The sequence below is a fragment of the Cataglyphis hispanica genome, chromosome 21 (genome assembly GCF_021464435.1).
Source record: "Cataglyphis hispanica isolate Lineage 1 chromosome 21, ULB_Chis1_1.0, whole genome shotgun sequence".
Classification (NCBI taxonomy): Eukaryota; Metazoa; Arthropoda; class Insecta; order Hymenoptera; family Formicidae; genus Cataglyphis; species Cataglyphis hispanica.
Genome location: NC_065974.1, coordinates 2,237,480 through 2,264,428, shown reverse-complemented (window position 1 = coordinate 2,264,428; position 26,949 = coordinate 2,237,480). Strand labels below are relative to the sequence as shown.

At 32.7% G+C, this 26,949-nt stretch overlaps 1 protein-coding gene across 2 annotated transcripts in view; it reads right to left on the bottom strand.

Moving 5' to 3' along the window:
• The window catches only part of LOC126857315 (pituitary homeobox 1-like), a 52,825-nt gene that overhangs the window by 11,362 nt on the left and 14,514 nt on the right, over positions 1-26,949 (bottom strand). For both annotated transcript variants that reach the window (XM_050606620.1, XM_050606621.1), the window contains exons 3-4: positions 11,176-11,266; positions 9,156-9,279 (exon numbers count right to left, since the gene is read on the bottom strand). In XM_050606620.1, the coding sequence (XP_050462577.1) occupies positions 9,156-9,279; positions 11,176-11,266 (215 nt within the window). The remainder of the gene's footprint in view (positions 1-9,155; positions 9,280-11,175; positions 11,267-26,949) is intronic.

Sequence of the window (26,949 nt, the reverse complement as noted above, 5' to 3'; positions counted from 1 at the left end):
TTATCATCCCATTTTTAAATATCTAAATGTCTTATTATCGATTATAGAGCAAGTATTAAATATTTCCAAAAATCTATCTGTTAGAGATAAATAAAGATAAAATACAAAAAACATGAAAATGCATTTGATGAAGAAGAACAAAAATATTTATATTTACCACTGTTTTTAATCTAATTCCTTAATTAAGTAAAAAATAGCATTATGTAACTTATATATGAATAAAATGCACAATGTAACATTAGTAGAAAACTAACATCATAATTCAAGAGATTCTTTTCCTTCAAAGGGTAATATAAAATTACAGTGGAACGGAACTTGTCACAAATGCTTTTTCAAAGCAGTCAGGCCACACGAGCATCAAATGATCAGATATATTCAGCTTCGAAAAATTTTCATAATCCTTTAACAAAGGCCCGATGTGAAAATATTTATTTTACTCAGTCGGAAATAGCTAATTTCAGGTCTCAGTGTTATTTACTCAGCGTTAACCGCACCTTTAGAGATGTTGACGTCTTCTCTAGATACCCGGATTCGAGTCCTTATAAGGTTCTTATCCAGGATATCCACCTGTCATGATTCTCGCAATCGTAAAAAGAAATGATTTTTCAGAAAATATAAATACTTCCAGTGTTCATCTGTTCGCATTAAAATAACAACTAATTTCGCACGATTTTGGACGATTATTTATGATCAATAATCGTAAACGTAATTTGATAATAATCTCATTTTAGCATGAAATTTATAAAAAATATAATCTTGATTAATCACGTTAATATAACACAAATAAAAAATTTAACAGATATAATAGAATTCTAAGACCTCTTTATGGAATAATTTAAATAAAAATTTATTCATCAAATTTTATGCTGTAGAAGTTTTTGTTGAGAATAAAAATAATTATATAAAAATATGAAATAAAAAATGTATTTGCGCAGTGCCCTATTTTATTTAAAATAATTTTATACCAAGCAGAAAAACTCTTATTGCAGAATATTTCTATCAGAGAATACATTGTTTTTTATTAATATATTAATCTTTTGCACTTTGCGTATTTTGATGATGATCATTTATTCATTTTTAATAATATTCAATTTTTTATAATATTGGATGTAAATTCTATAGCAGTTGAAGCGCAAAAGATTAATTAAAGTATTTTTTCTTTTTACTAAATTATATTCTATAATGATAGAGAATGTACAAATAATTTTTTTCCTCACTGTATGTATTAAAATATTAACTATTACTCATATACACAAAATTATTTGTGTCAACAATGTTATTTACATATTGATCAAATAACAAATATATATTATCAGATATTAAATTAATATCAAATAATAATTAATATCAAGTAATAATTAATTAATGTCAAATAATTAATCTAATGCATACAAATCTTCCATGTGATTTTCGCGACAATAATAATATATGCAGTATAAATAGTTTTCAATGTAAAATATTAGGAAGATAACATAACAAATAAAAACAATACTTTTACAATCTTTGTAGAAGAATCGTGCAAAATGTCATCGTCAAGCATGTCATGTAATACCAACGATGGAGAAAGAGAATCGCGGCCGATTTGCAAATTACCATAAATTTCCCGTACCAATGGTAATATCCCGGCATAATTTTCCGCGATTTACGATTGCGGGTGCCTACTAAACATAAACACGAGTAGGAAATCTTGTCTGCCTGCTGAAAATTCGCGGGTCATTTGAGCCGTTTACGCGCCATTACCCTTCCTTAGTGCGAGTCCTCTGTAAGATTTTCCCTATAAAGTTCAGGACGAGGCGAAGAATCGCGGGAACGTTGTAGATAGAAATCGAAGAGGTTGAAATGGAGAAAGATGAGCGATAGGTGAAAGAGGAAGAAGAACAAAGAAGAAGAGGAGAAAGACTTAGTAGCGCGAACGTAATTCGATTCCTCGTTACGTCAATCCGAGAAATTATGTATTTTCCAATGAGTTTTCTTCTCTTCGCTCTGCCATTCGAAATGTCGGCGATACCGGAAACGCTCATTTTACAATGCACGATGCATGCGATACAGCGGATGTATTTGATATGTCGGAAAGAACTACTTTATAAAATTACAGAAAACTTTACACGCTCCTCTTACAATGCATATTAAAATAAAATTATTTCTTATATTATAAGAAATAATTTTATTTAATAATATCTTTAAGGGATATATTTTTTTCCAAATTTAAATTTTTACATAAAAAATATTATAATTTGGTAAATAATTTACATAAAATAATAAGTAATTTACATAAAATTGAATTGATTAGAAAGTGATTAAAAAATAATTGAAAAATTATCTTATAATTGTAAAGATTTTAAAAGTATTATATTTTTAAGATGTACAATATGAACATTGTACGAAGCATATTAACAATACAAATTAAAAACAATGTAATAATGATTATAATTTTGCATCCGCAGTATTCCATAAAGATTCTCCTTAACATTAAATATAATAATTGTCAATTTTTTGTGCATTCAATACAAGCATTCTAAATTCATATTCATTAAAAAAAATAATTTTATAGTCTTTGTATTGACATATAATTTGATTGTGAATCATAAGGAACTCTGTATCATCCGTTCACGCGTTTTTGCTATATATGTATAAATATTCATAAAAATTTTCAATACATATGTAAAAATCTGACATTGCAGAGATTTGAAATTTTATTCGTCACTCGCAACGTTTACTAGGAGAATTTACGAATTTGTCTGCAGATATTTACTGTTTCGATAGCATACTGTTAGAAACGGTTGTTATAGAAGAACTGTAGCAGGCACAACGACTTCCGCTTTAGTGTTAGCTTTGGCTCGATCATACAAATAATACAGTAGCTGCAGCCGCAACAAACACATTCAGCAGAAGCTACAGTTCCGTCGAAGGAAGGTCCTCCTTCGACGGAACTGAACTTCGAACAAGCCGCTTGCACCGTTTTACGAGCTACGCTATACTCGCTTTGCCTCCGCAAGTGCCAGCTCAAGCCGCCATTTTGTAGATTGCAGCCGGTTGTTGTTTTTCCGAAGAGTGAAAGACACGATGTGCTTGTGAGACGCGTGACATTAACTTTTAACGCGAGCTACGTTACGAGAGAAACCCGATGAAATATTGCTTTAAGTTATTTAATATCTGATCGTGGAAAGTCTGGAATCCATCACATCATCAATTTTTCTTGTTGTATACAATTTTCTATTATCACAAATATTATACAGGGTAGGCCGAAACGTTTAGACTTTGAGATTTTGTAGGAAATTTCATTCTGAACGAAAAGTTTTATCGTGCAAACGATTAAAAAGTAAAAAGCTCTTTTTATTTCATTTTCTTTTCATCTTTTGCTCTTCCTTTTATCCTTCTATGGCGATTGCTTTAAATAATGCAGAAAAGTAAAATTTCTTTAGTGGAATAATCAACGAGCAAGAGAAACATTAAAAATTAGCTAAGGCCATAACAGCATAAATGAAGAGTATTTTTAAAAAGCTTTACCGTCGATAGCCGACAAAATACTTTTTTGTACATTTGAAACTAGTTATCTCAAAATCTATAAAACGTACCTCAATCATTTTAATCTCATTTGAAAGATAATTTAATTCTCTACAACTTTTGTTTCGGTACTTTTTGTTAAAAAACGCATACTTTTCTTGATATTTGTAAAAATATAATCGTGATTTAAGAAGTTTTTGGATGTTAATTTAAAAAAAAAATTTTTTACCCATGTTCATAGGAAACTTTTTGTTCAGAATTAAATTTCTTATAAAATTTCAAAGTCTGGCAGGAACGTTGGACGTTACCCTGTATTGATCATAATGATTAAAAGTCAGTATTAAAATTCAGATATTAGTTATTTATATTATAATGTCACGAAAAACATAGCAAAAATATTGTAATAAAAAATAGAAAGTAATAATATGTAATAGGAGTTCGTTCTAAATTAAATTTAAAAAAAAATATACAATTATATTAATCTTCAAATTTTAATATATTTTATAATGAAATGCATTTTTGAATCATAATAACTTAACTTCTTTAATTTATTCTCGCTGAAACAAATATACTTCTCTCTCTTTAAATACTATAATATACAATAAAAATAAAAATATACAATTAAATAGTAATATATAATATATTACATGAGGAAAAGCGGAAGAACAGTCAAGACTAGGTCATATTAAAAAATATTTAATAATATACGACCCTTTTTATAAAAACTTAAACAGCACAATAATGTGCTTTAGGAAGAACTGTTAATTATCGAGGAGCGATACGGAATTATAGAACGTGGCAGAGAGTGATCTTGCAGAATGAGAAGGAAATGTCGAACATCTTGTCGGAGAAGCGACTCGCGCCTCTTACCTGGCAAGCCGTTCTAACGAATCTTCAATGGCGCCCGAGCGCAAACGGGGCCTTGACAATGGGGCCTTGTTGTCAGGAAGGGGGATTCCTTCAGAGAAACTCACTTTTGTCAGAGAGCTCACGTGAAACCCCGGGTGAGAACCCTCGAGAGCTCTGTGGATGACTTGCGTATCGCGGACCGCTCGCTCTCTGCTACTTGAAATAATTTTTTTTTTTTCGACTCTCGAAGGCGACTTTCCATCCTTCTGCTTTCTTCGGTCAGCGTGACGATTGTGTGAATCACGTCAAAATTCTTTGCTAATGGGCCGCTTACGGCGGAACACTAGCGTAATCCTATGCCTCGTCTTCCTTTTAACGAGCTTACGATCTCGTTACGCGTAATAGATCATTCAGATACCATCGCCAATACCGTCGTTGTCCTTGCAAGAAAATATCGCACTGATTTTGCAATCTCTTTACATTATCAATTCTGCGAATCAATTTTGACGAGATCAATTATGACCCTATAAATTTAAAAAACCACAAGCACGCGCGTAATTCGTGATTTTATTTAAATATAAAAAATATTATAAAAATATTATAAAAAAATATTTTTTAAGGTAATATGTTCTCTCAAAAAACTTTTAGATTATTTAAAAAATAATTCTTTTCTCATTTACGTATAAAAATTCGCAGTCCTCATTTAGTTGTAATCTATAAAAAAAAAATGGATACAAAATAATATTGCAAGAAATATGCGAAATATGAAGTGAAATATTAGCCGATTCATTCTCTCATAATAGTCGACTCTAATCATAAGCATAATAGCTCAATTCTCATTCTTGTTATAATTTAATTCAAATCATTCTGTAACGTGGGACCCTTCCTATATTGATCGCGCCGCAAGAACTGGTAGAAGGACAGGGTGCAATTTTCGCGCGCTCCCTATAAGAAACTGTAACCTCCGGATCGCCGAAATTATGTCCGTTTGTACCCGCGATTCTACCCGCCAATCAGACACACTAGGTTGCGAATACGATCGCTATAACGAATCACCTCCCTCGTGTCATTTGCAGGGAAACCGATTGTACGTCACAAATTCCGAGCATTTAAACACATTTGCTCTGTAATAATATAATATAATGTAACGCACCTCAATGTAAAGTTATCAAGAAACATTTTCTATTTTCTGAACTATGTTATATTTGTTGTTTAATGCATTACATAAATAACAGCATATTATTTTTGTATATTTTTTTTTTTTTTAAATTATATGCTTGCAGCACTGATTTATTATATTTAATATCATACTAGTATTGTGTTGTTAAAAAATCCAATATTCTTTTCTTTTTATGATAATTGTTATATATTGCTTTGAGAATTTTATTCTTATATATTATAATATATTATTAACAAAATCTTTAGACATATTTATCTAAGTAATAAATTGTATATTAATTAAATGACAAAATATTTCTATCATCAAGATATTGCACTAGAAATTCAGTATAAATCATATGTTTCAATATAAATAAAAGATTTGATTATTTAATTTAAATTATAAATCTATTTAAAGTTTATCAAATTTTTTTAAATTAAAATTATAATTTTAAATACGCTTAAAATATTTCTATTGCAATTACCGTATTCAAAAAATGTCTACAAATTTATTTTGTATAATGGTATTTCGCGCATAAAGTTCTCTTTGTCGATTACAAAGAACCAGTGTGGCAGTCTGGTGAGGACATTTCGATTAACTTCGCTGTAGGAGGTTTCAATTGCTATTTTTCTTCGGTATTGTAACTTTAGTCTGTGAGGAAGTAACATTGGCAAAAACGGAGACAAACTTATTAACGTTATTGTAATTATAGTAATAGAAATGATGATCAATACGCAAAAAATATATTTAGCAGAATTCGGTAATAATACAAAATTACAAAATGTTTGTGCAATCATGTAAAGTGAATTTCGAATTTATTTCAAACGATCAATTAAACCGATCAGCGAAGAGTTTTACGATTATATCACTCAGATATTGTTACAATACCTAGATATTATTATATAATTTTAGATTTATGAATTATTACGTTTTAATCGGCTTATTATAAAAATTTATTACTTGATTTGAAAATAATTTAAAGCGGGTCTTTGGTACTTTTTGATTGATTACAACTTTTATATTTTTTAGTTTATGCAAAAAATTTACAAATAGTGAATGTTTATCAAAGCAATTTTCATAAATTACATTCATGTATATTAATGAACAGCCTAAATAGCAATAACTAGCAATTTATAAAGTTTAATAAATATAACTAATTAATTGATTCGGAGATTAGGTCAATGTATTTGAAACCGCTAATCGTTAATTTCATAACACAATAAAATTTAGATGCATTCAGATCGATAGATAATTTGCTGTCAAATTATTGAATGTTGTATAAGTTGACAAACTTAAAAGATAAAAAGATAAAAACCCTGTAAAGTAATTAACATTAGAAAAAAAGATTAGCTTTCTAAGAAATGTAAAACAATAAATATGGAAAAAATTAAAATAAAAAATAAGCTTATATTTTTGAAATTTAATCTGTGAGTTCCAAACTAATTTGAGAATAATATTTTTTTGACACTTTACGAAGTTTGAAAACTTCGAAATTCAAATAATATACGAAGACGCTGTGTGGCGTCTAAGTGACTCGTAAATTCAGTCCAAGAGAGACGAAAACAGGCTCAGGAATAAAGGGCAAAGCGCGCGCGGCAGGGATGAGGGTTGAGAGCGATGGTGGGAGAAAGACGCCGCTCCCCGAGCAAAAATATCCCCCGTTAACGATTATCAGCTCCTCTTTCTGTCTCGCGCCTCGTTATATTGTGTCCCCGTCGCACGAGCAAATTTAGAAACAAAAGACGGGTGGAAAGCGTCCTGATTGGCCGACCAGTCCCCGGCACCACTCTCTGATTGGCCCGCGGGACCGCACCCATCCTGTAATGGCCGCTTTGTCGTTCCACGTTCTGTGCTCTGTGTGTACGCGCCTGCACGCTTCAGGCAGCCTCGACAACCCCGTGCCGTCACGACTCTCTCCAATCCTCCCCTCCAGCCTTCATCCTATTTGGCCCATCAGCCAGCTACCCCCGCCGTTCGCGACGGCCGCCCTCTCACTCTCTCGAATTATATCAAAATATAATCACCGACTATGCCGCGTACACACAGGTTTACTGCATACATATATGTATACGTGTATACGCTCGCGCTCATATATATGGCTGTACGCTCATTCACGTATGTACATACAGAATACAGAATCGTGTCCGAGTCGTGGCCCGCGGGCCATTTTCTCCCACTATATATATTCACTCCCACTTCCCCTAGTCTACGATGCGAATCGACAAGCGTGATAAGTTAGTGGTGGTGAGAATGTACAAGCGCGGTGCAAGGGGAACTCTTAACCGAATCCACACTTGGGCATCTCTGATGTACGGTATACGCGTGCACGTGATCGTGCCATCGCGAGTGAACATTCTATGCTGTAATATTTGATTTTCTCTCGGCTTTTTTTCTCCTTCTTGCTACGACAGAAGAATAAAAATAGAATCTGGATTTTCAATGAATTTTCAAAATTCGCCGTGTCATTTAATATCGACAAACGTTATATAATGAAGAAATATATTTAATATTCGTAAAAGAAAATATTTCAAAATAATGGTAGACCCTTAATGCGTTATTGCTAGTAATATTGAAAAGGAAAACTATTTGTTTAGGCCATGACACTTTAGCATTTGCAATAATCTTGACTTAGGTATCATTGTATGTCGAAATTGTTTCAAGAAGCTTCAAATAAAACAATCTCCGAATAAAAAGTATACATTTTTATACATTTGCATTAGATCTGCGGATATTGTTTCGAGTAATGGAAGAGAACATTGATGAAAGAAAGAGAAAAAAAGGAAATGCTGATATAGGGAAGAAAACGGTTGGGAAAGAGAAAAACAGAGAACGCGAGGCGTAACAAATAGAAAGGAGACATAAAGAGGAAAAGAAAGAATAAAGAGTGAAAAGAGGAGAAGGAAGATTTTGTTCCGGGTCCGCCATGCGAATACCGATCTCAACCCTACTATAATACTCCATGAACCCACCGTAACTAAAACCATCAGGTCTGGAAAATTCTCTTTTATGGTCGCGGATATACTTAATCCCTGATGATGAACCGTCGTCTATTGCAGATAATTTTGCTCCTATATTGTAAGCAATTAGCAATCCGCCAATAAGCCAAGTTGTGAATTATAAATTTCTTTATATAATATTCCCTTTCTCTGGAATTTTCAATATAAATATCCGGAAAAAAGATCGAGGAATTTTTAGGAAATTTTTTTTACTTTTTTAATTTTTAAAATTTGAGTAGAGATACTGTATAAAAGTTGAATTATATCATAAAGAACACACACAATAATTTTAAATATAATTGAAGAGGAATGATTTATTTCATTGTTTTGGCTGTCGAGTTATATTCTACATAACAAGCGACTTTTACTTTAAACTTTGTGAGACTAAATCTTTCTTGAATGTCTGGATTTTCAATTCTTATAATTTTCTGTTTACATAAATTTCTGGAAAATTAGTCATATATGTAACAAGTGGATATCTTCTAAATGGTGGTTTCGTGATTAATGGGATTTAATCTCCAGTAGCAATATTTTAATTTTGATCAATAATGTTAGTTTACTTGCTCATAATTACTATAATGACAAGCTGCTTCATCGCAATAAATAAAATTATTAGAACTTATATGCAAAGATAAATTCCTGCTTACCTGTATCCTGTCTTCAGGTAGATCGGTTCTCAGACTTAGCATTTCGCGAGCGTAGACGTCAGGATAATGGGCCTCCTTGAAGGCTGCCTCCAGCGCCTCCAGCTGCTGTGACGTGAAGATCGTCCTGGAGCAACAACCATATGAACCTAGTTATATGCCATTACAGCGCTTCTACCTTAAATCTACCCCTATTCCCGCGAAAGACCGTAACATAAGTGTTATAGTATATTTTGTGTTCAGGGAATCAATTGGAAGTATAAATTTTTATCAATTATTTTATGATTAAAAAATGTTCATGTTTAATTTATTATATTATAAAATACCCAATTATTGTGTTAGTATCTAAAAATTTAACTCTTAGAGTTAGAACTGGAAATACACAAGCACTGTCATAAGTTTTTTCTTCGATATAATATACAGTGGATATTTTAAATACATATCGATAAACGTTAATAAATATATTAATAAATATTAATAAATATTGTATACTTAATAAGAATATTATAAGAACTTGATAAAAACAAATTGAAAATAATTGACGGTTGCTAATTTTCTTTTTCTAAGTGGCTGCAAGTACATATAAAGCCCGACATTGGCTCTCGATTAATTAAACAAACGGAAACACGTTTCTCGTCAATGTAGACATGATGTAGACATGAGAGACGAGCAACCAGTCAGTAACCGATGATTACTTGGTTTCTTTTCTTTTTTATAAGCAAGATGCATAACTCCGCAATACGATGAACAGTGGATGATAGAAGAATATTCACAGTCAGAAGGCGCATATGTGCGTGATACGACAAAAAGCGGAGAAGCGAATTTGACGGCAAGATGTCCAATTAGTCTTGCGATTCGACAAATTGTAGGTTGCGCGGAGAAGCGAGCTGGCATCTGCCTTTGTGGGCCGAACGAAAGCTTCGAAATTGAAAGTCATTTCCCGGACGATCATCGGCTCGTTAAGCGGACACGCGAAAATCGTCGACAATTTTGTTCTCGGTTTTGTTGTACGCTTGTTTAAAGATTGCCGCGTAATCGTTTCAAATTCTACCAGATTGATTTCGGATCTTGGAATGGAAATCCCATGTCACAATAAGCTATTTGAAATTTGTAACATTAGAAAATGCTTTTGTAAATAGTATTCTAATAGTATTTATTTTTCAACACGAAAGAACACATCTCATTGATGATATTTCTATTTATAACGAAATGATTTTATATTCTGTGTTATTAAATTAAAGTCATCAATGAGATTATGATTAAGAATGCACCTATGTGATAAATCTTTATGTCGCTTGTTATTATAATAATTCAACTATCTTTACAAACGTCTAAATAATTAATCTCTCTAATATGAAAGAAGATAGTATACTATATTTCATAAATCTATTACGTGAACTCTATAATTACGGCGAGAGAATATTATATAGCTAAATTCTAAAAGTATAATTAAGTTTTCTAATCGTTAAAGCGCTGCGTAATCATCTTCCGCAAATATGTGATTGCATTTAAATGTCCAATTTTACATCGTCAGCTGATTCAATTTCAATAATATTTGTCGTATAATATAATGATAAAAAGAGATGCATTTGTAATATTTTGTTCTACGTTTCAAATTTCAATTGAATGCTAAAATTAGACTTTGTATTAACGCAAATTATTTTGTTACATCAAAACAAAGAAATCAATTAAAAACTATTACAGTATAATCACTGTATAAAACAAACTTTTATATGTCACAAGATATTTGCCGACTTCAAGTTGATAAGCGCAGATTTTTATGATTATACAACAAAGGGCAGGAACACAGATTTTTGCATAGACACATAAGCATAAGAAAATTGATTGAGCCATTTTCTATTTCACATATGCTTATGGACTAATCAATTTCCTTATGTTTATAATTATGCGCTTATGCAAAAATCTATGCTCCCGTCCAAAATATTGAATAATTTAAAAAAAAAAAAAAAAAACGCGATCCGGGATGGAAAATACAAGGCTGAAGTTTCTGTCAGAGACTCACCTATGACGACGCTTTTTCTTTTTCTTTTTGCTGAAACCCGAGAGTCCGTCCACTGTGAAGTCCTTCCCAGATTCTATGTTGTGTCCGACACCTATAATAAAAAAAAAAAAACAAGCATGAACATATATTATGTTTGCATAACTTTAAAAAAAACGATAAAATATGAAAATGCCTCTCTTTTTTTTTATGTGTCTATTATAATTATTACTTTGTCTCAAATTTCTTTTAATGAAAGATAAGAAATAAAAATATAATTATGGAACATAATATTAAATTCGAATTAATATTCGTGCGCTACAAAAATCGGAGCGTGTCGAGATTAATATTTTACTGAATTTGCAGCTCATTATTTGATAGCATTATCTGTAATTGATAATTATACGGCTCTGTGTGCTGAAACCGCGTATGCATCGCGTATCAAATTACCTATTATAGCAGACTTGGCGATGATTCTCTGGACTCTGATATCAATCTGGTACGCGCCTAAAAATGAGCGGGTTTTGCATTTCCGCGATTGCTTTTTCATATCAGTTCATCCTCTTCTCCGCTTTATTTCACTTTACGATAAAAATGTCGACCTAGCTGAGTTAATTATTTTATTCCTGAATTAATTCATTTATATTTAACATTACTACTTTCTTGCCAATAAATCTTTCTAATAAAGTCATTACTTTACAAGATAATATTCAACATTATATAGAGCATACATTCAAATTTTTTTTTGCTTTTAATAACACATTCATTACACAATCATTACATAACACGTTTCTACATGTTTCTCATCTAATTATTATATTTCTTATTTTTTCATCTAATTATTATATTTCTTGTTTTAAATAGGATGAAAATATTATATGAAACTATTTTTATATTTATAAATAAAAAGTAAAATATAAAAATATTGAAAATGAGCAGAGACGAGATTATATATAAATCATCTATTTTCATCTTAAATGTTAATAGATAATTTCATAAAGTCTTTTTTAATTAAAAACAATTAACTATAGCAGTTTATAATTATCTGCTATGCGCGCATTTTCATTGAAAAAAAATTGCATGTTGCAATTAGGAGAGCTCGTTGTCTGTGAAATTTCTCTGAAATGTCTAAACGGTAATTTTTCTAGTGCGGCAAGTTGATACGGCGCGGAACATCCATGGTTACGAACAAAATCCGTTGGCCAAAAATAATTATCAATTGTAAATTAATGTCGAATTAACGAGCGAAAGCGGAGCCCGCGCGTACAATGAAGCTTTTCTCTAAGGGTGATTCTCGTTACTACTATTCCCGCTGTCACCGGCACCGCCGGTGGCTAATTAACTAGTAATTAAGAGCTTAATTCCAATTATGCGTGTCCCTCGACTAATTGGAGTCTGAAATGTTCACTGATGTCAGCATTAATATATAGGAAACTAGTTGGCAGATCTTTTCGTTAAAATTCAATGACATTTTTATAGACAAATTATTATGCAGCTCGCTCATTTTTCTGATTGTTAAATGACATGTTCGCAAGATTAAGCACCGTGAATAAACAACGCAAGTAAATATAGAAAAATAACAAATTTACTGCTATACATAAGTATAAGAAAAAAAGTATTCATGAAAAGAGACAGCAAAATATTTTTTTATCGAAAATAATATAAACTGCTTCGGCGGGAAACTAGAAGTAATTTCACAAGAAAAGAGAAGAAATTGGATAAACGTAACATAAAAAAGAACAAAGATAATAAGATAATAAGAGCTAAAGCGCAGTAATTATAGCGCAAAATTATTTATATTATATACATATAGTAATTTACAGATATAATATAAATGATATATGTTTCAATTCATCTATCTTTTCGGGTCATTTCTAACAAAAATAAATTAATTAGGTAGAAATCAGTCACACACAGCATCTTTATTGCAATAAAAACACTTCAATTACACAATTATTTATGTGCAATGAGTAGCTTTTTAATTATTTAGAAAAACTATTATAAGTGCATCCATGTGATTCATCGAGACAATTCGAGACAAACTATCTTGTGTTTCATTTAATAGCGATTTATCTCTCGCCGTTCCCAATCATTGCACTATGTAAGTATAATGAGCAGTGCAGATTTGTATTTGCTGACGAGTTGTATTCTCAACGCGAGTGAGTCTCATTGCGAAATGTTCTGACGGGTATTAACCACCGAGAGATTTGTGTTTCTTTATTATTGTTATTGCGAATAAACGGCGTTGCTATCTCTTTTTTCTTCTTTTGCGTTTTTATCACGGTCGAGAACGCTTAGTTGGCGCATGCGGCCAAGTGCATTTTGTATGCGGTGTAAAACAGTTAGGAGAAATGGCGGCCAAGGAAAGGAAAAATAAATATTTCAAGCTCAGAGTATACAGCAGCGCGCGATGCATTGTTTTCAGTGCTGTAAAGAGGCCTCTTTACGCCCCTGGTTCTGCGTTGCCTTCTTGTTTTCTGGTATTTAAGTGCGCTCATTTTACCTCAAGGCGTCGAATCAATCGCCCTGCTTGCGTAGGATAACATCGCACTTTTATGTAAATATTTTTAAATGATTCAGAAAATTTTGTGTTTTTTGTATCAAATAAATAATAATTAAAAATTAATATTGTAGAAAGAAATGAGACACATATTTAAATCTTTAAATAAATATTGAATAATTAATAGCTTAAGGATAAATGCTTAATATTAATGAAAACTTTTTGAAAATTATTGAGACTCATGATCTTAAAAAAATATGTCAGATTAAACTTATTGGGATTAAATCTTCTTTACTAAACATTTTATTTTTATAATATTTCAAAGTCGTATAATTTAAGACAAGAGAGCATCATATAATTCAAAGCGTCTATTACTGAAGAACGTACACTTTGCAGTGTACATATGTCAAAAAAGAGTGATCTGTATAATGTAAGTTAATGTCAAAATTTATTTTACTTTGGTAAAACTAATAATCCATCAATTTAAATATTCAATAATTTGGGAAACTTTTAACTTTGCAATTTTCTAAAATAGAATTTGCATATTTACTCATTATAATACCACGTATACCTCGATAAATGCTCGCGTTAACTTGTCCACGAATTACGTAAATATTAGGTACTGGAAATCCGTTAAAAAGTCGACACTCCGAGGGTTAAAACAGCGATAGGGCTTCCCTGTAAAGTATACATGCTACGCGCGGCTCTAGATACACCCCGAGGAGATATACACGAGCGCCACGATCGGCGTGAGCGAAAGGCCAGCAGGAGGGGTGGAATGTGCGTAGACGGCTTGCGGAGAGGGTTGCCGCCGATCGTGGGGTTGATGGTGTGCGTCAGCCGGGATGGTGTCGTCAGTGGGCGCGTGTTGGTACCAGGCCGGTTACCAGGCAACCAACGATAAGGAGCATGGATGGCCAATGGCGGCCCTCAAAATACCCCTTCGTCTAACACGGCTTGTTTCCTGTGCCAAAGAGCGAGACAGAAACAGGTTTTCGCTTTAGTAGCTGTTAAGGTCTTAAGCCCCGCGTCTCGGATCGCTCGTTTCGAAACCCGGTCTCTCAGAGCTCAGCTTTCTCTAGCCTTCCGGATAATTGATATTCTAATCCGATATGCTGCGCGCCGCAGATGATTGTATTTCTTATCTGAAAAACCGATTGGTGGGAGCGTGTGTCCTTCGATGTTTCGATAGAAAGAATGAAGGTCTACATTCTAGAAAGGGTGATTAAGAGAGAGAACGAAATTAACTTTAAAATAAAAGACTATCTACAAAATATTTAAAGTATCTTAGTATCGAAATATCTCAAATATTTTATTTATCGACTTTTTATTTGTTACATATATTTAAATCTAATTTAATTCCGATAAGGACAAGATAATAAATAAAATTTTAATTGAACGTCATATATGTAATAAACTGTATGCAGGGAGATATATATATATATATATATATATATATATATATATATATATATGACGATACAAAATTCTTAATTCTCTCTCTCATCATAATATAGTGACTAAATTCTTTATATTGAATATTTTTAATTTTATCTCATATTTAAAAAAAAAGATACCAAAATCGACATATAGTTTTGTTCTTAAAGCTTAGTCCTTTTCTAGCATAATAATTTAAAAAAATATTTTTACAGATATTTATTAGAGAAAGTGAAGCTCCGTTCTATCAGATTGTGATGATCATATTATCACAATTTTTAAATTAATATTTTTTTTTTTTTAAGAAATTATCTTTTTAAAAAATAAAAAAAAACTGTCGAATTTCAAGAATTTTTATACAAATTAATTTATCATATGAACAAGCGATGAAATAAATGTTATGAAACTATTAGAAACTATAGACTTTTGATGAGAGTAAACTAAGCGGATCAAGTTCGCATCAGCTCTGATAAAACGCAGCACTCAATTACTGAGAAATAGAAACATGTTGGTTTAGGAAATCCATGCCGATTTCGATATATCTTTTTTTTTATTAATTTTGCTCTAAATAAACCGATCAATTACTTTAGATTGCTCCGCTATTTTTCACGTTGAACTAGATACAACATGGTCGACTGTCGGTTTTAAATAATGGAATTGCAATTTATACGACTTGTGTGTGCGTTTCTGACTCTCCTGTCCCTCTCAACAGATCAGCATTTCACGAACGAAAATCGACACACATCTCAAAGAGATAAAGATAGACAGATAGATAAGGAAAGAGAAGAGAATGGGAAAGAGGAGTACGAGTTTGCATCCAACAAATGGAAACGCGTGAAGTGTTACGAGCGAGGGAAGATGGCATATCGTCGTGTCGTTGCATAGTGGGCTGTGTGTATGATGGTCCCATGAGAGTGTTAGAAGGGTCGTGGTAGCGCGTAGCACACCCTTGGGACATCTTCTGCTATCACTTGTCCGCATTAAGCCCGGGTACTAATCCCGAAATTTAATTTGAAAATCTTTTCAGGCCGACTCTCGCCGCGCCGTTCGCGGTATGTACGCGAAGACATTTTAAAGTGGGAATTACCTGCCCTTTTGTACGCGGTAATTGAAAATTCGTTTCCGCTCTCCTCCGCCCTCCGCCTACCCTTCCCATCCGCGAAGATGGGATAAATGGCCTTTTGTAGATTTACGTGAAAATTACCTCGAAGGCGTGTCAATCTGAACGTTTTCATTTTTTCTCTCTTTTTCCCAGTTTGTATCGATCACAAAATATGGCATGACTGAAGGATGTGAAGGGAAGTAAATTTGAGAGTAATTCCTTGCATGAGTCAAATTCACAATTTAAACAATTTTGTTACATGATATTTATAAGACGCCTTATAAATAATATCATGTAAAACCTATTATACAATAGCTTTTCCTTTTGTAAAAAATATTTAAACTTTTCAATAATAATCTTAAAAAATTATATTTATATATATGATTGTATGATGCATTATATTAAATAAAAAAAAATATTCTTAGCATAAGTTAATTTAATAAATAAATGATTTAAAAAAGATAATATATACAATATTAAAATTTAATATATGAACGTATTCCACAGTTTATTAAATGCATAAATTGTTAATATTAACACATTTAAAATAGAAAATTAAAAATAGAAAAATTATCAAAATGTAACGCCTCTCTTTTACTAAAAAAAACTTCAGTAACAAATTTAAAGATCAAAAAATCTTTACTGAAAATAATAGCTATATGTTTGGAATATTTGATGTTTACCGTAAAGATAATACATATAATTTTTTAAATATAATTGATACATGTATAATTTCATAAATATCAAGGAATATTTAAACTAATTTTCAACAAATGCCACATCTGATACTGTATGTCCAGAAACGTCAAAGCACCAATCGCTGAAGCGTTCCTTAAAAATCCATCGAACTGGGAATTATTTATAGAATACATGAAACGTGTAACATAGTCGTTTACAGAGTCGGAAGGGCGAATGGAGCGTATTCAAGCGTAGACGAAGTCTAGATACATCCCGGGGGATGCTTCGGTAGATTAGGGGCCCTCCACCCTGCCAATTTTTCTACACCATGTTATAGTGTGTGTAAAACACTTGTAGCGGACCGACCGGTAGCTTTAGGGTAAGTTGTTAATGCACCCGCGATGTTTTTGGGGTCGAATTAATTTGGTCGATTCGATCGTCGAGCTCTCTGGAGAGTCATGCGCCGCGCTAAAGCTTGCGATTTTTTTCACATCCGATTAACTGGTGCTAAGTGTGTCTCGACAGGGGTAAAGTTTCTATGATAGATTATATATGTGTTTAATCTAAACAAAAGTGGAATATGAATTTTATTTTTATATTTATTTTAAATGTTTGTAAAATGGTTTTCACAAATATCGGAAATATCATTCTTATCTTCTGCGCATTATAAAAAAAAAAAAAATTATGTTCTGTAGAATTTTATTGTTAGGAGTATACATACATATTTATTACTAAATTATAAATAAATTAAATAAATTTTATTATATTTTTTTTTTGCGAGGTCTTTTATGATTCTTAATTGATGATTCTCAAGTAGAGAGTATGCTTTTGAATGCGATGATAAATGTAAAAATCAAAGACCAAATTGAATAATAATAAATTCCAAGCCTCAATGAGTAATTCTTGGAACCCTTCGACCTTTCTCAATTTACAACACATTTATTCTTTTAATTCTTTTTCTTTTAATACGAATTTCACACCTCGTGTTTTTTCTTTTTTGCGTAGCGGTCCATTCTCATTCTCGTGTTGGTCGAAATTCGAGCCTTAAAGAATAGTGTGAATATTGTGATGTCTGTGCATTCAAATGTCAAATAAGAACAAAGAACGAAGTGTTGATTGCATGAAAACAAGATATGTTTTATCAATGTTCTTAGCTTCTGTCCATGTTCGTGAATACTATGGAAGGAAACTCAAGAATTTTTTGATTATCCAATCGTGTGGTGTGTGTGATGTTGCTTTATCCTTTGATATGAAATTTAATAGAATATTATTATATATGAAAACTGATTTGGATAGAAATTCTTATCGAAATTTGTTAAAATATGTCAGAAATAATTTATACATAATAATTTACATTTATATGGTAACTATATTTTTAGTATTTATAAGTAATAACTATATATATATATATATATATATATATATATATATATAAGGATGTTCTAGCATTGCCTACTAATGACAGATTTTTGAGATCATTTCAAGATTTTTCCTCAGTAAATAAGTCGAGATATTAATAATTTCCCAATTAGCGATTCAAAAAAGAGCTTTTCACAAACTAAACTTTATGCAGTGAATTAAATTATCAAATCTACATTTTTTAGTTTATTTCAGGTAGGATTCACTTTAATAGAGAGAGAAAAAAATTATTACAAAAATATATTATATATATATATATATATATATATATATATATATATATATATATATATATAAAAAGAATATACAAAATAAACAGCACAATCAGTTAATCATTTATATAGTTTCTTCCCATAAAACCTGAAAACCTTCTCTAATATTTCAAGCCAGAAAATGCGAAAGAAGTATCGACAAGGCCAACACATACCTTGGACAGGATATTCAAACGGGCAGGGGGATGAGATGCGGTTTTTAGCGAATAGTCTCTCAGAGAAAACGGGGGACGCCCGGATGCTGACGTCTTGGCAATCCCCGAAATAAATTCACTTCCAGCACGTGTGCGGTACAGCGGTACGTAGAGCGCCCCTTATGTAATATACCAACAGAACGAGAGAAAGAGAGAGAGAGAGAGAGAGAGAGAGAGAGAAAAAGAGAGATCGACGGCAAGAATGAAAGAGAGAGAGAGAGAGGGCGAGAGAGAGCTACGCGGCTACCCCTTTCGACTGGGCAGTACCGGCATAAGTCAGGAATTCCTGGCACGCAGTATATTGCGCGGGGATGTGGAGGCGCGGCGGTTATAAGCTATAGTCCCAGCCGTGGCATGGCATGCACAGCCATTTACTTCATTATGTCATTAAGCTTAATGGCCCTGGCCCTAACACGACTCTAGGCTATAGCCACTTCTACAGTCCGTCCCCATTAATTCCTCTCACTCTCCTCGTCTCTCTCTCTCTCTCTCTCTCTCTCCTTCCGCCACCTCCTGTCCACCCACTGTCGGAAGCCATCCTCGCGCCGGTCTCGCAATGAGCATTGACTTTACGCCGATGACCGGGGAAATTGTCGACGGTATATCGTGAAAAGTTTAGCCTAGTGACCGGACTCGGCGACGCATGACACATTTGACGCGCGATATTTTTTAAGGACTGTCAGAAAAAGCAATCCACGAGAATTGTCGAGGGCGGTTCTAAATAGCATTTGCGAATAAATATTGTACATAATTATTCGGAATCATGTCGCATATTAATCCTTGACTTGTATCTTACATCAACATTTTTATTGCGTTTTAAATATATACTTTTAAATAACTAAGCAAAAATTTGTAATCGTATTTTTTGCTTTCATTAAAGTTACTCTTTTCCTTATTTGTAAATTCAAATAGCTTTTAACGGAGGTTTAGATAAATCGTCACAACGGTTATATAATGTTTCTTGTTAATTAATGTTAATTTAGATAATTTATTCTAATTGAAACAATATTATCAATGATCGCAAATGGAATAATCATGATAAACAACAGAGCTTTCGCAAATAATGTCATTAAATGTCGAAAACACTGACTGAATATATAATTGAGAAATTTCATGATTCAATGAATTCATAATTATGCGGATAGTGTACGCTTGCATATATTGTGCCGTTATCATTATCTGTCGAAGTACTAGACTTAACCATTTCATTAATAAAAGTTTTGTAGAGTAATATAAAATTTTCAAAACTTTAAAAAATTTCGAAATTTAAGAAATTCATTACATAATCTTAAAAATAAATGTATCCTTTTTTTTACAAATTACCATACGTATATGTTCTATTCTATTATATGCATGTTGTATTTTATCCTTTTTCAAGATTTCAAATAAAAGTTATTTTTTCTTGAATTGTGTTATATAAATAAAAAATATATATAAATAAAAAGAGATATGATTTTTAAGTATTATAACAATAATAAAAGTAATATAAGTATGCAAAGTGAAATCGATAAAAATATAATAAAAATAGCTATAGCTTTAAATTCACTGGATTATTCATACATAAAATAATTATAATATTAACTTAGTTCAAACTTTTGATTAAAATATAAAAGCACACATTTTTACTGAATGAGAAATATATGTCAATATTGAAATGCATAGTATATCTTTATGAAAGTCTCGTTTGTTCGTTAAATAGTTTTAATATATATTTCTTTACATTATTTTGATTCTATTACTTTTGTTTCTTGAAATAATACAATGTCTAATTAGATGAATCTTAATTAATATTTTCTATTTCACTTGTGTAAACCAATCTTGTCCCAGACATTGCGACAAAACTCCGAAAGTAGTCTGCCTCAAGCGCCGTAAAACACGGCATTCGAAAAGCATATACAACGTTTCAGGAAAGTGTTGACTGCCGGCTGTTTTCGATGTAACTTTATATTTCTGAACTTACGCTGCATATTTTGTACACTGGCGCCAGACAAAGTTACTCATGCACATGTTAATCTAAACATAGCTCGCGAACCGTTAAATACAAGCTGAAGTAGAAGAAAAGGCAGCTTTATGACAATCCATTGACATTTTTTTTAATATTTAACGAGTTTTCAATAATATGTAACTTTAAATATATAATACTATAAAAATATTGCTCTGTACAATAACTTTTTGGATGGGCAGGCAAATTTAGTGTTCTTTTGTTTATCTTTTTAAGTAATTTTTTGACAACCTTAAATACACGTCAAAGATAAAATAATCAATATTTAATAAAAAAACGGAAAATGCAATTAAAAACACTATAATTTAATATTTCTTGCACAATCAAGGATTTTTAAAATATCTTTTCTGCGATATCTCTCTCTAATTTTATCTTTCACGCCAATTGTTTGACACTTTATTCGAAGAATTAGAAGTTCTCTTATTTTGGTAAGAGGTGTCGGTGTAGATGCTACAGAAGAAACTTAATGATCGGACAATCTCTTCAATGTCTCGTTGACTCCCCTCAAGGTTGGCAAGAAGAGTCTAATTGTCTCTTCAAAGAGAGAGAGAGAGAGAGAGAGAGAAAGGGGAAAGAGAGAAAAAAAGAGAAACTTGACGGGTTTTAAAACTTCTTTCGTTACAAATTCATGAAGAATCGAGAAATATACATCCTTCAGAAGATTTGTCGAAATTAGCGCAATTAAATAGTTAAATGAAATCTTGAAAAATTAACAGAAAAAAACGCGGCTTGATAATAACTCGTATCGATCAATATCAAAATCGAGAATGCTAAATTAATCGATTTTCTTGTAATATAAAAATGCTCCGTAAAAGTGAGAATAAAAAACATTTATAAAACAATTAAAGCTGAAAAACTGATAAAAAATAATTATGCATATTATTGGCTAATTTGATAGATTTTTGCATTAGTCAATTCGAATAGAAAATATATTTGTAATATTGAATAGATATTAATATCAAATTAATTTATTCAATATTTGTTTCAAATCATTATTACATATTTATTCATGTTTTTTTTTTATTACATATCTTGCTTACATTTACGTATAATGGATTATAGATATATTAACGTCTTTAACTTCTTTGTACAATTGATGTTTTATGTATTTCTAAAAGACCGAAATTTTTCTCACTATTGTATGTCATGTGCGCAAAAAAAAAAAAATTATCCAAAATGTCAGGTCATATAAATTTCTCAGGAACGGTGTATTTATATAGAATATAGATAAGAGATTCGCATATCGCGCGTTTCTTCCTCCTCTTTCCGATCTCTCGTCCCATTCTCTGACTCGCCCTCCTCTCCTCTCTCTCTCTCTCTCTCTCTCTCTCTCTCTCTCGCTCAATGGAACGCGCCCATCGTGGAAAATCGCGCCTGTGAAAAGGTGTGAATCTCCGGCCCTCGAAAAAGCGCGACAATGCCCGGTGGTGCCGGACGCACAATGAACCCTAAACCCACAATGTAGTCACTGTATCCGCATAGAGGGCAGGCAGGGGTGTAAAAGGTACCTCTCTTTCCGCCACCCTCGCCCATCTACCTTTCTTCGCAATTCCGCCTCGAGGAGTCGAGGATGGTCCGGACGTGCTCTTGACGGCACATTTTCAGGCGCGCAATATTTATACGAGTCGTGTATCGCTTTAAAGCGCCATCCGTACGGTGTAACGTAAAACCCTTTCCTTCTCCCCTTCTCCTCCTCCCCCTCTTCTTCAACGTAAAAAATTTACTCGACCACATGTAGCATCTGTATATGTCAAAATATTTCTCGAAGCCAGAGCTTGCCTTTTCTTTTGCTAAAGATCTTAATTTCGTTTCTTGTCTTTTATATTTGAGTGTGTAATATAATTACATACTATTAAGTATGTAATATAATACATTGCAGGGAGTGCGTTTTCCAAATGCTTATATGTATAAATAATTAATTGAAATCCACAAGAAACAAAGGCGACTTCAATCTATAATATTGCGTCTTAATTTAATATTTATTATAATCAATAATATATATTAAAATATGAATACATTTTCTTTCTCTGTAATTATTATTATGTTCACGTGTGTGCATGTATGTAAAATGTCACAGTTTAAACGTTATAAAATACAATGTCTCCCAATCTTTATGTAATAAAAATTATTAATTTAAAAATATAATTATTAAGTAAAATATTTTTAATTTAGAATATTTTTTGTCTGAGTCATTCAGGTGCATACCTTTTATTATTTGAATGCAGCTATTGTAAAATTTAAAATTAATAAAAAAAATTTTTAAATAGAAATAAATAGATATGATATATGTATATAAAATAATTTATATTTATAATGATTCAGAAGCAATCTTTGTTGAATATCTGTTAATCATATTTTCTTTTTTTTTTTATTATTTAGGAGATTAGTATGCATAAGTATAATATATGCCAGTGAAATTTATATATTTATATATGAAATTTTTATATCAATCTCTTTTTCTCTCCTCTATACTCTTGGAAAAAGCTCATAATTCTGTACGTACGAATAAACGCAAGTAAAACGCATGTCTTTGAGGTATGCGAAGCACTGATACACGCGCACGAATTTTGTTGTCTCTATTGTGCGGCTCTTTGGTGCGAGGCACACAGGACATGGCGTCCTGCTATTCAAGCTGCTTTTTGTTACGACCAGCTGAGCTAAAATGGCCTCCAGACGGTGACGTCATAATTTCACGTACTCCACTCAACGCGTACATAGATTCTGCCTCCAATAAATCAGCCAATAGATTAATCAAAAGCCTCAATTGCAAGAGTGCAGAAAGCCTGAGAAAGTCCTCAAATTTTTATCGTCAATTTTAAAGGATATTTCAAAATTGAATTAAGCGTGCTACGAAAGAAAATTTTAACTAATAAGCCGTATTTTTCTTATACATATAAGACTATTACATCTTTCAATCCGATAAAATATTAGCAAGTATTATGTATGGATTCGGGCAGATACGGAAGTACTCCGGGCGGCGGTGACTGTTACTAATTAAGGGTAGCTTCAGTACGCATGTTAATTCTTAATTAATATCTTTGTCAAGTCTCCTGCGATATGGGTGCCCTCGGCGTACACTTTCCTCTGTCTCCTCTAGCTACATCTCTTCTTTTCTGTTCTATTCTCTCTCTCTCTCTTCTTCCTTCTCTACGCTTATTTCCGTCCCTAGCACGACACCCTCGCGTCATGACATCCTCTCCCCTTCAACGAAGTTTGCTAGATTAAAGAAAGCGGCTACAAGCACGTTCGTATCTCATGAATCGTTATCGCCGTTACAATTAATTATAGGTGACCGAGAAAAAGTCGGACAAGAGAAAACAAAAATGACACTTGAAGCAAGCAACTGGACTCAATTTTATTTATATCGATGAATCGTTTTCTCCTGAATTTAATTCGCTTACTACATATTATTTTAACATGCAAATCTCATAATGTAGCTATAAAAAAAAATGCTGACTAATTTTTATTATTATATCTTGATTAAACTTGCACTGTGTTGTGGAATATATTTTTTGCTTTTTGCTAATTTATAATTACTTTTTATTTTAAGCTATCCACATCTCAAGTGTCATATCCATTAATCTATAAAGAATTAATCAGCTGACAAAATTTTCATTAGACAATATAGATTTTATGCATACACAAATAGTAAGGAAAAAAAAAACATCTGCAAACCCTTGCCTAGATTTAAAGAGATGTATTATTAAAGATATATATAAAACTTTTATAATTTTAAAAGGCAAGTATTGTGTAATGCAAAAATCTTCTTTTTGTCATCACTATTTTCAAAAGTTTCGAAGTCAAAAATATTTCTATAAGGATTGCTTCGTGTGCGTGCTTCAAGATATAAAGGAAAGCTTATTTCTCGGACAGGCGACGATTGAGTCAATTTTGCCTATCGTGCGAGCCGCGCGTACGTCCACAGAACTTCACACGAGTGTGCATAGCTTAGGGTAGCGACCCTTAAAACGAAGACGGCGTTTACGAGGACAACGACGACGACGAAAATATTGGCAAGGCTCCCACACTCGAGCGGCGCTAGTAATCAGGCACGAGCTCCTTCATGGCTGAACGCACTTAATTTTTCATGGAAGAAAAATACGAGCCATTCCTCCCTCCCTTTGCCCCGCTCGCCGAGAGCGTTCTATATATGCCGACTCCCAATTTCGATTTTCGCCGTCCCTTCCTGTCCTGGCGCTTCCGCCTTTTTCCTCTTTGTCCCCGTCTTCTGGTCTCGTGCCCGAGACGCACACAATTTCAAAATCGTTTATAGAGAAACCCGAGGTTCTTGTTCTCTTTCCTCATCGTCCGTCGTCGCGAGTTACCACCGTAATTCCCTGCCACGTCGCTCCCCTCCTCGTGTCTGTTCTCCGCGTTTCTTTTCACGAAAGAAATTTCTAGCGGACGGTGAAATCGATATGAGAGGAAATGAGATGATTGGATCGGAGTACGGGAGGGCTCCTCTAAACGCTCCATAGCGCGTGGCCCCCTTTCCATAGGATAATCGGTGGCCCATTTGAAAGTATTCTGCAATAGTGTGTTTCATATACGGCATGCGTAATGACGCATCAAGAGAGTCACACGTGTGTACATAATAATTTTATTTAATATTTAATAATATTTAATAAATCATAATAGCATATATTGATAAAACGTATAACATATATATATATATATATATATATATATATATATATATATATATACACATATGTAATATTTTGGCATTATCCTATTTGAACGGAATCCATAGAATTTAATTCAAAGTTATGACAGCAATTATTAATCGTCGCGATAACGCTACGAATAATTAGAGAGCCATTCTTGTTGATTTAATTATAATTGGAAATATGCATTACCATTTGATGCGGTGTATTCCGATAGCAAAATACATTGACAAAACACTAATGCATCTCTCTATTCATATACCTCAGATAATTCAACCTTTAACGTATTTAATCTATTGCGTAAATTATAATGTCCTTAAATCAGTGTTCCTAAATCATTTTAAAACACCAAATCCTTAAATAATATTAAATCTTTACAGACATAAAATTTATATTAGAACAAGTGAAATGTCATGTATCGCAAGTACATATATGTAAAATCACGCGATAAATATATCAATGACTGATTAAACATCGTTTTCTGCAGAAACGTCACGGCTTGTGAAAACATTTAGCGTAAAAGTGTAACGATTACGGCCTAATTTTTTTTTATCAGGTGAAGCAATTTTCATCGCGCGTCTTTATGAGCACACGGCGACTTCTTTTACAAGTCCGTAGTGTCTTCCGTCAGAATTATGGAAGCTGCACCCCGCGGCAAAACGGCAGACACCCGGTAACAAGGGGCTTTTCGTCGGAATTGGTTGTTTTAACAACTGTGCGCAGCACTTTGAGACGCGAGAGAGTTAGGTGAGAGACGGACAGAGAGAGAGAGAGAGAGAGAGAAGAGGGAGAAAGAATGAGTACGGAAGCGAAACGTAGTGTGAAGGATTTCCCAAATAGTGGATGGGCGAGAAAATACGCGGTTCTCACGAAAATGCGCTTCTGAGGTACGAGCTCTGCGAGCTCGTAATAGTCCAATTTGCCGGCAAAGGAAAATACCACGGAGAATTCTGCGGGTAAAAGGAGACGCGTTATCTCCCCTCGTCTCCTCCCCTCCCCTCCCGCTCTTTTCTCCGACGATAGCGACGGTGCTACTTGGAAAAGACCGCTGAAAATTGAAGATGCGCGAAAAACACGATATGTGTGGAATCCAGCTGTCCGGCACCTGTCAGTTTTTCCGCGAGAAGAAACGCAGATTTCACTCGACATCGATTTGACGTGGCATCTTGTTTGTGTATGCATATACGTGAACACCGTGAAAAATTTCGCGCTCTAATTATTTAACGAAAAACTGAGATACATTACGAGGAGGGAGGTTAAAAGATATTTCAACATATTTTTCATAAATTTAAATAATTTTTGTCAAATGCATATTTTTATGATTTTTACTTCAAAAATTTTCACTTCAATTAATTTGAAATGAAATAAGACATTTTTTTTTTAGAATCACTACAATTTAATATCTAATAATTTAATATCTAATCAATTTAACTCCATTTAATCAACGCGGCTCGTATAGATATATTGTATTTTACGTCAAAATATTTTGAGAAATTGATGGTGCTGTGGATACACCCACATTGAAAC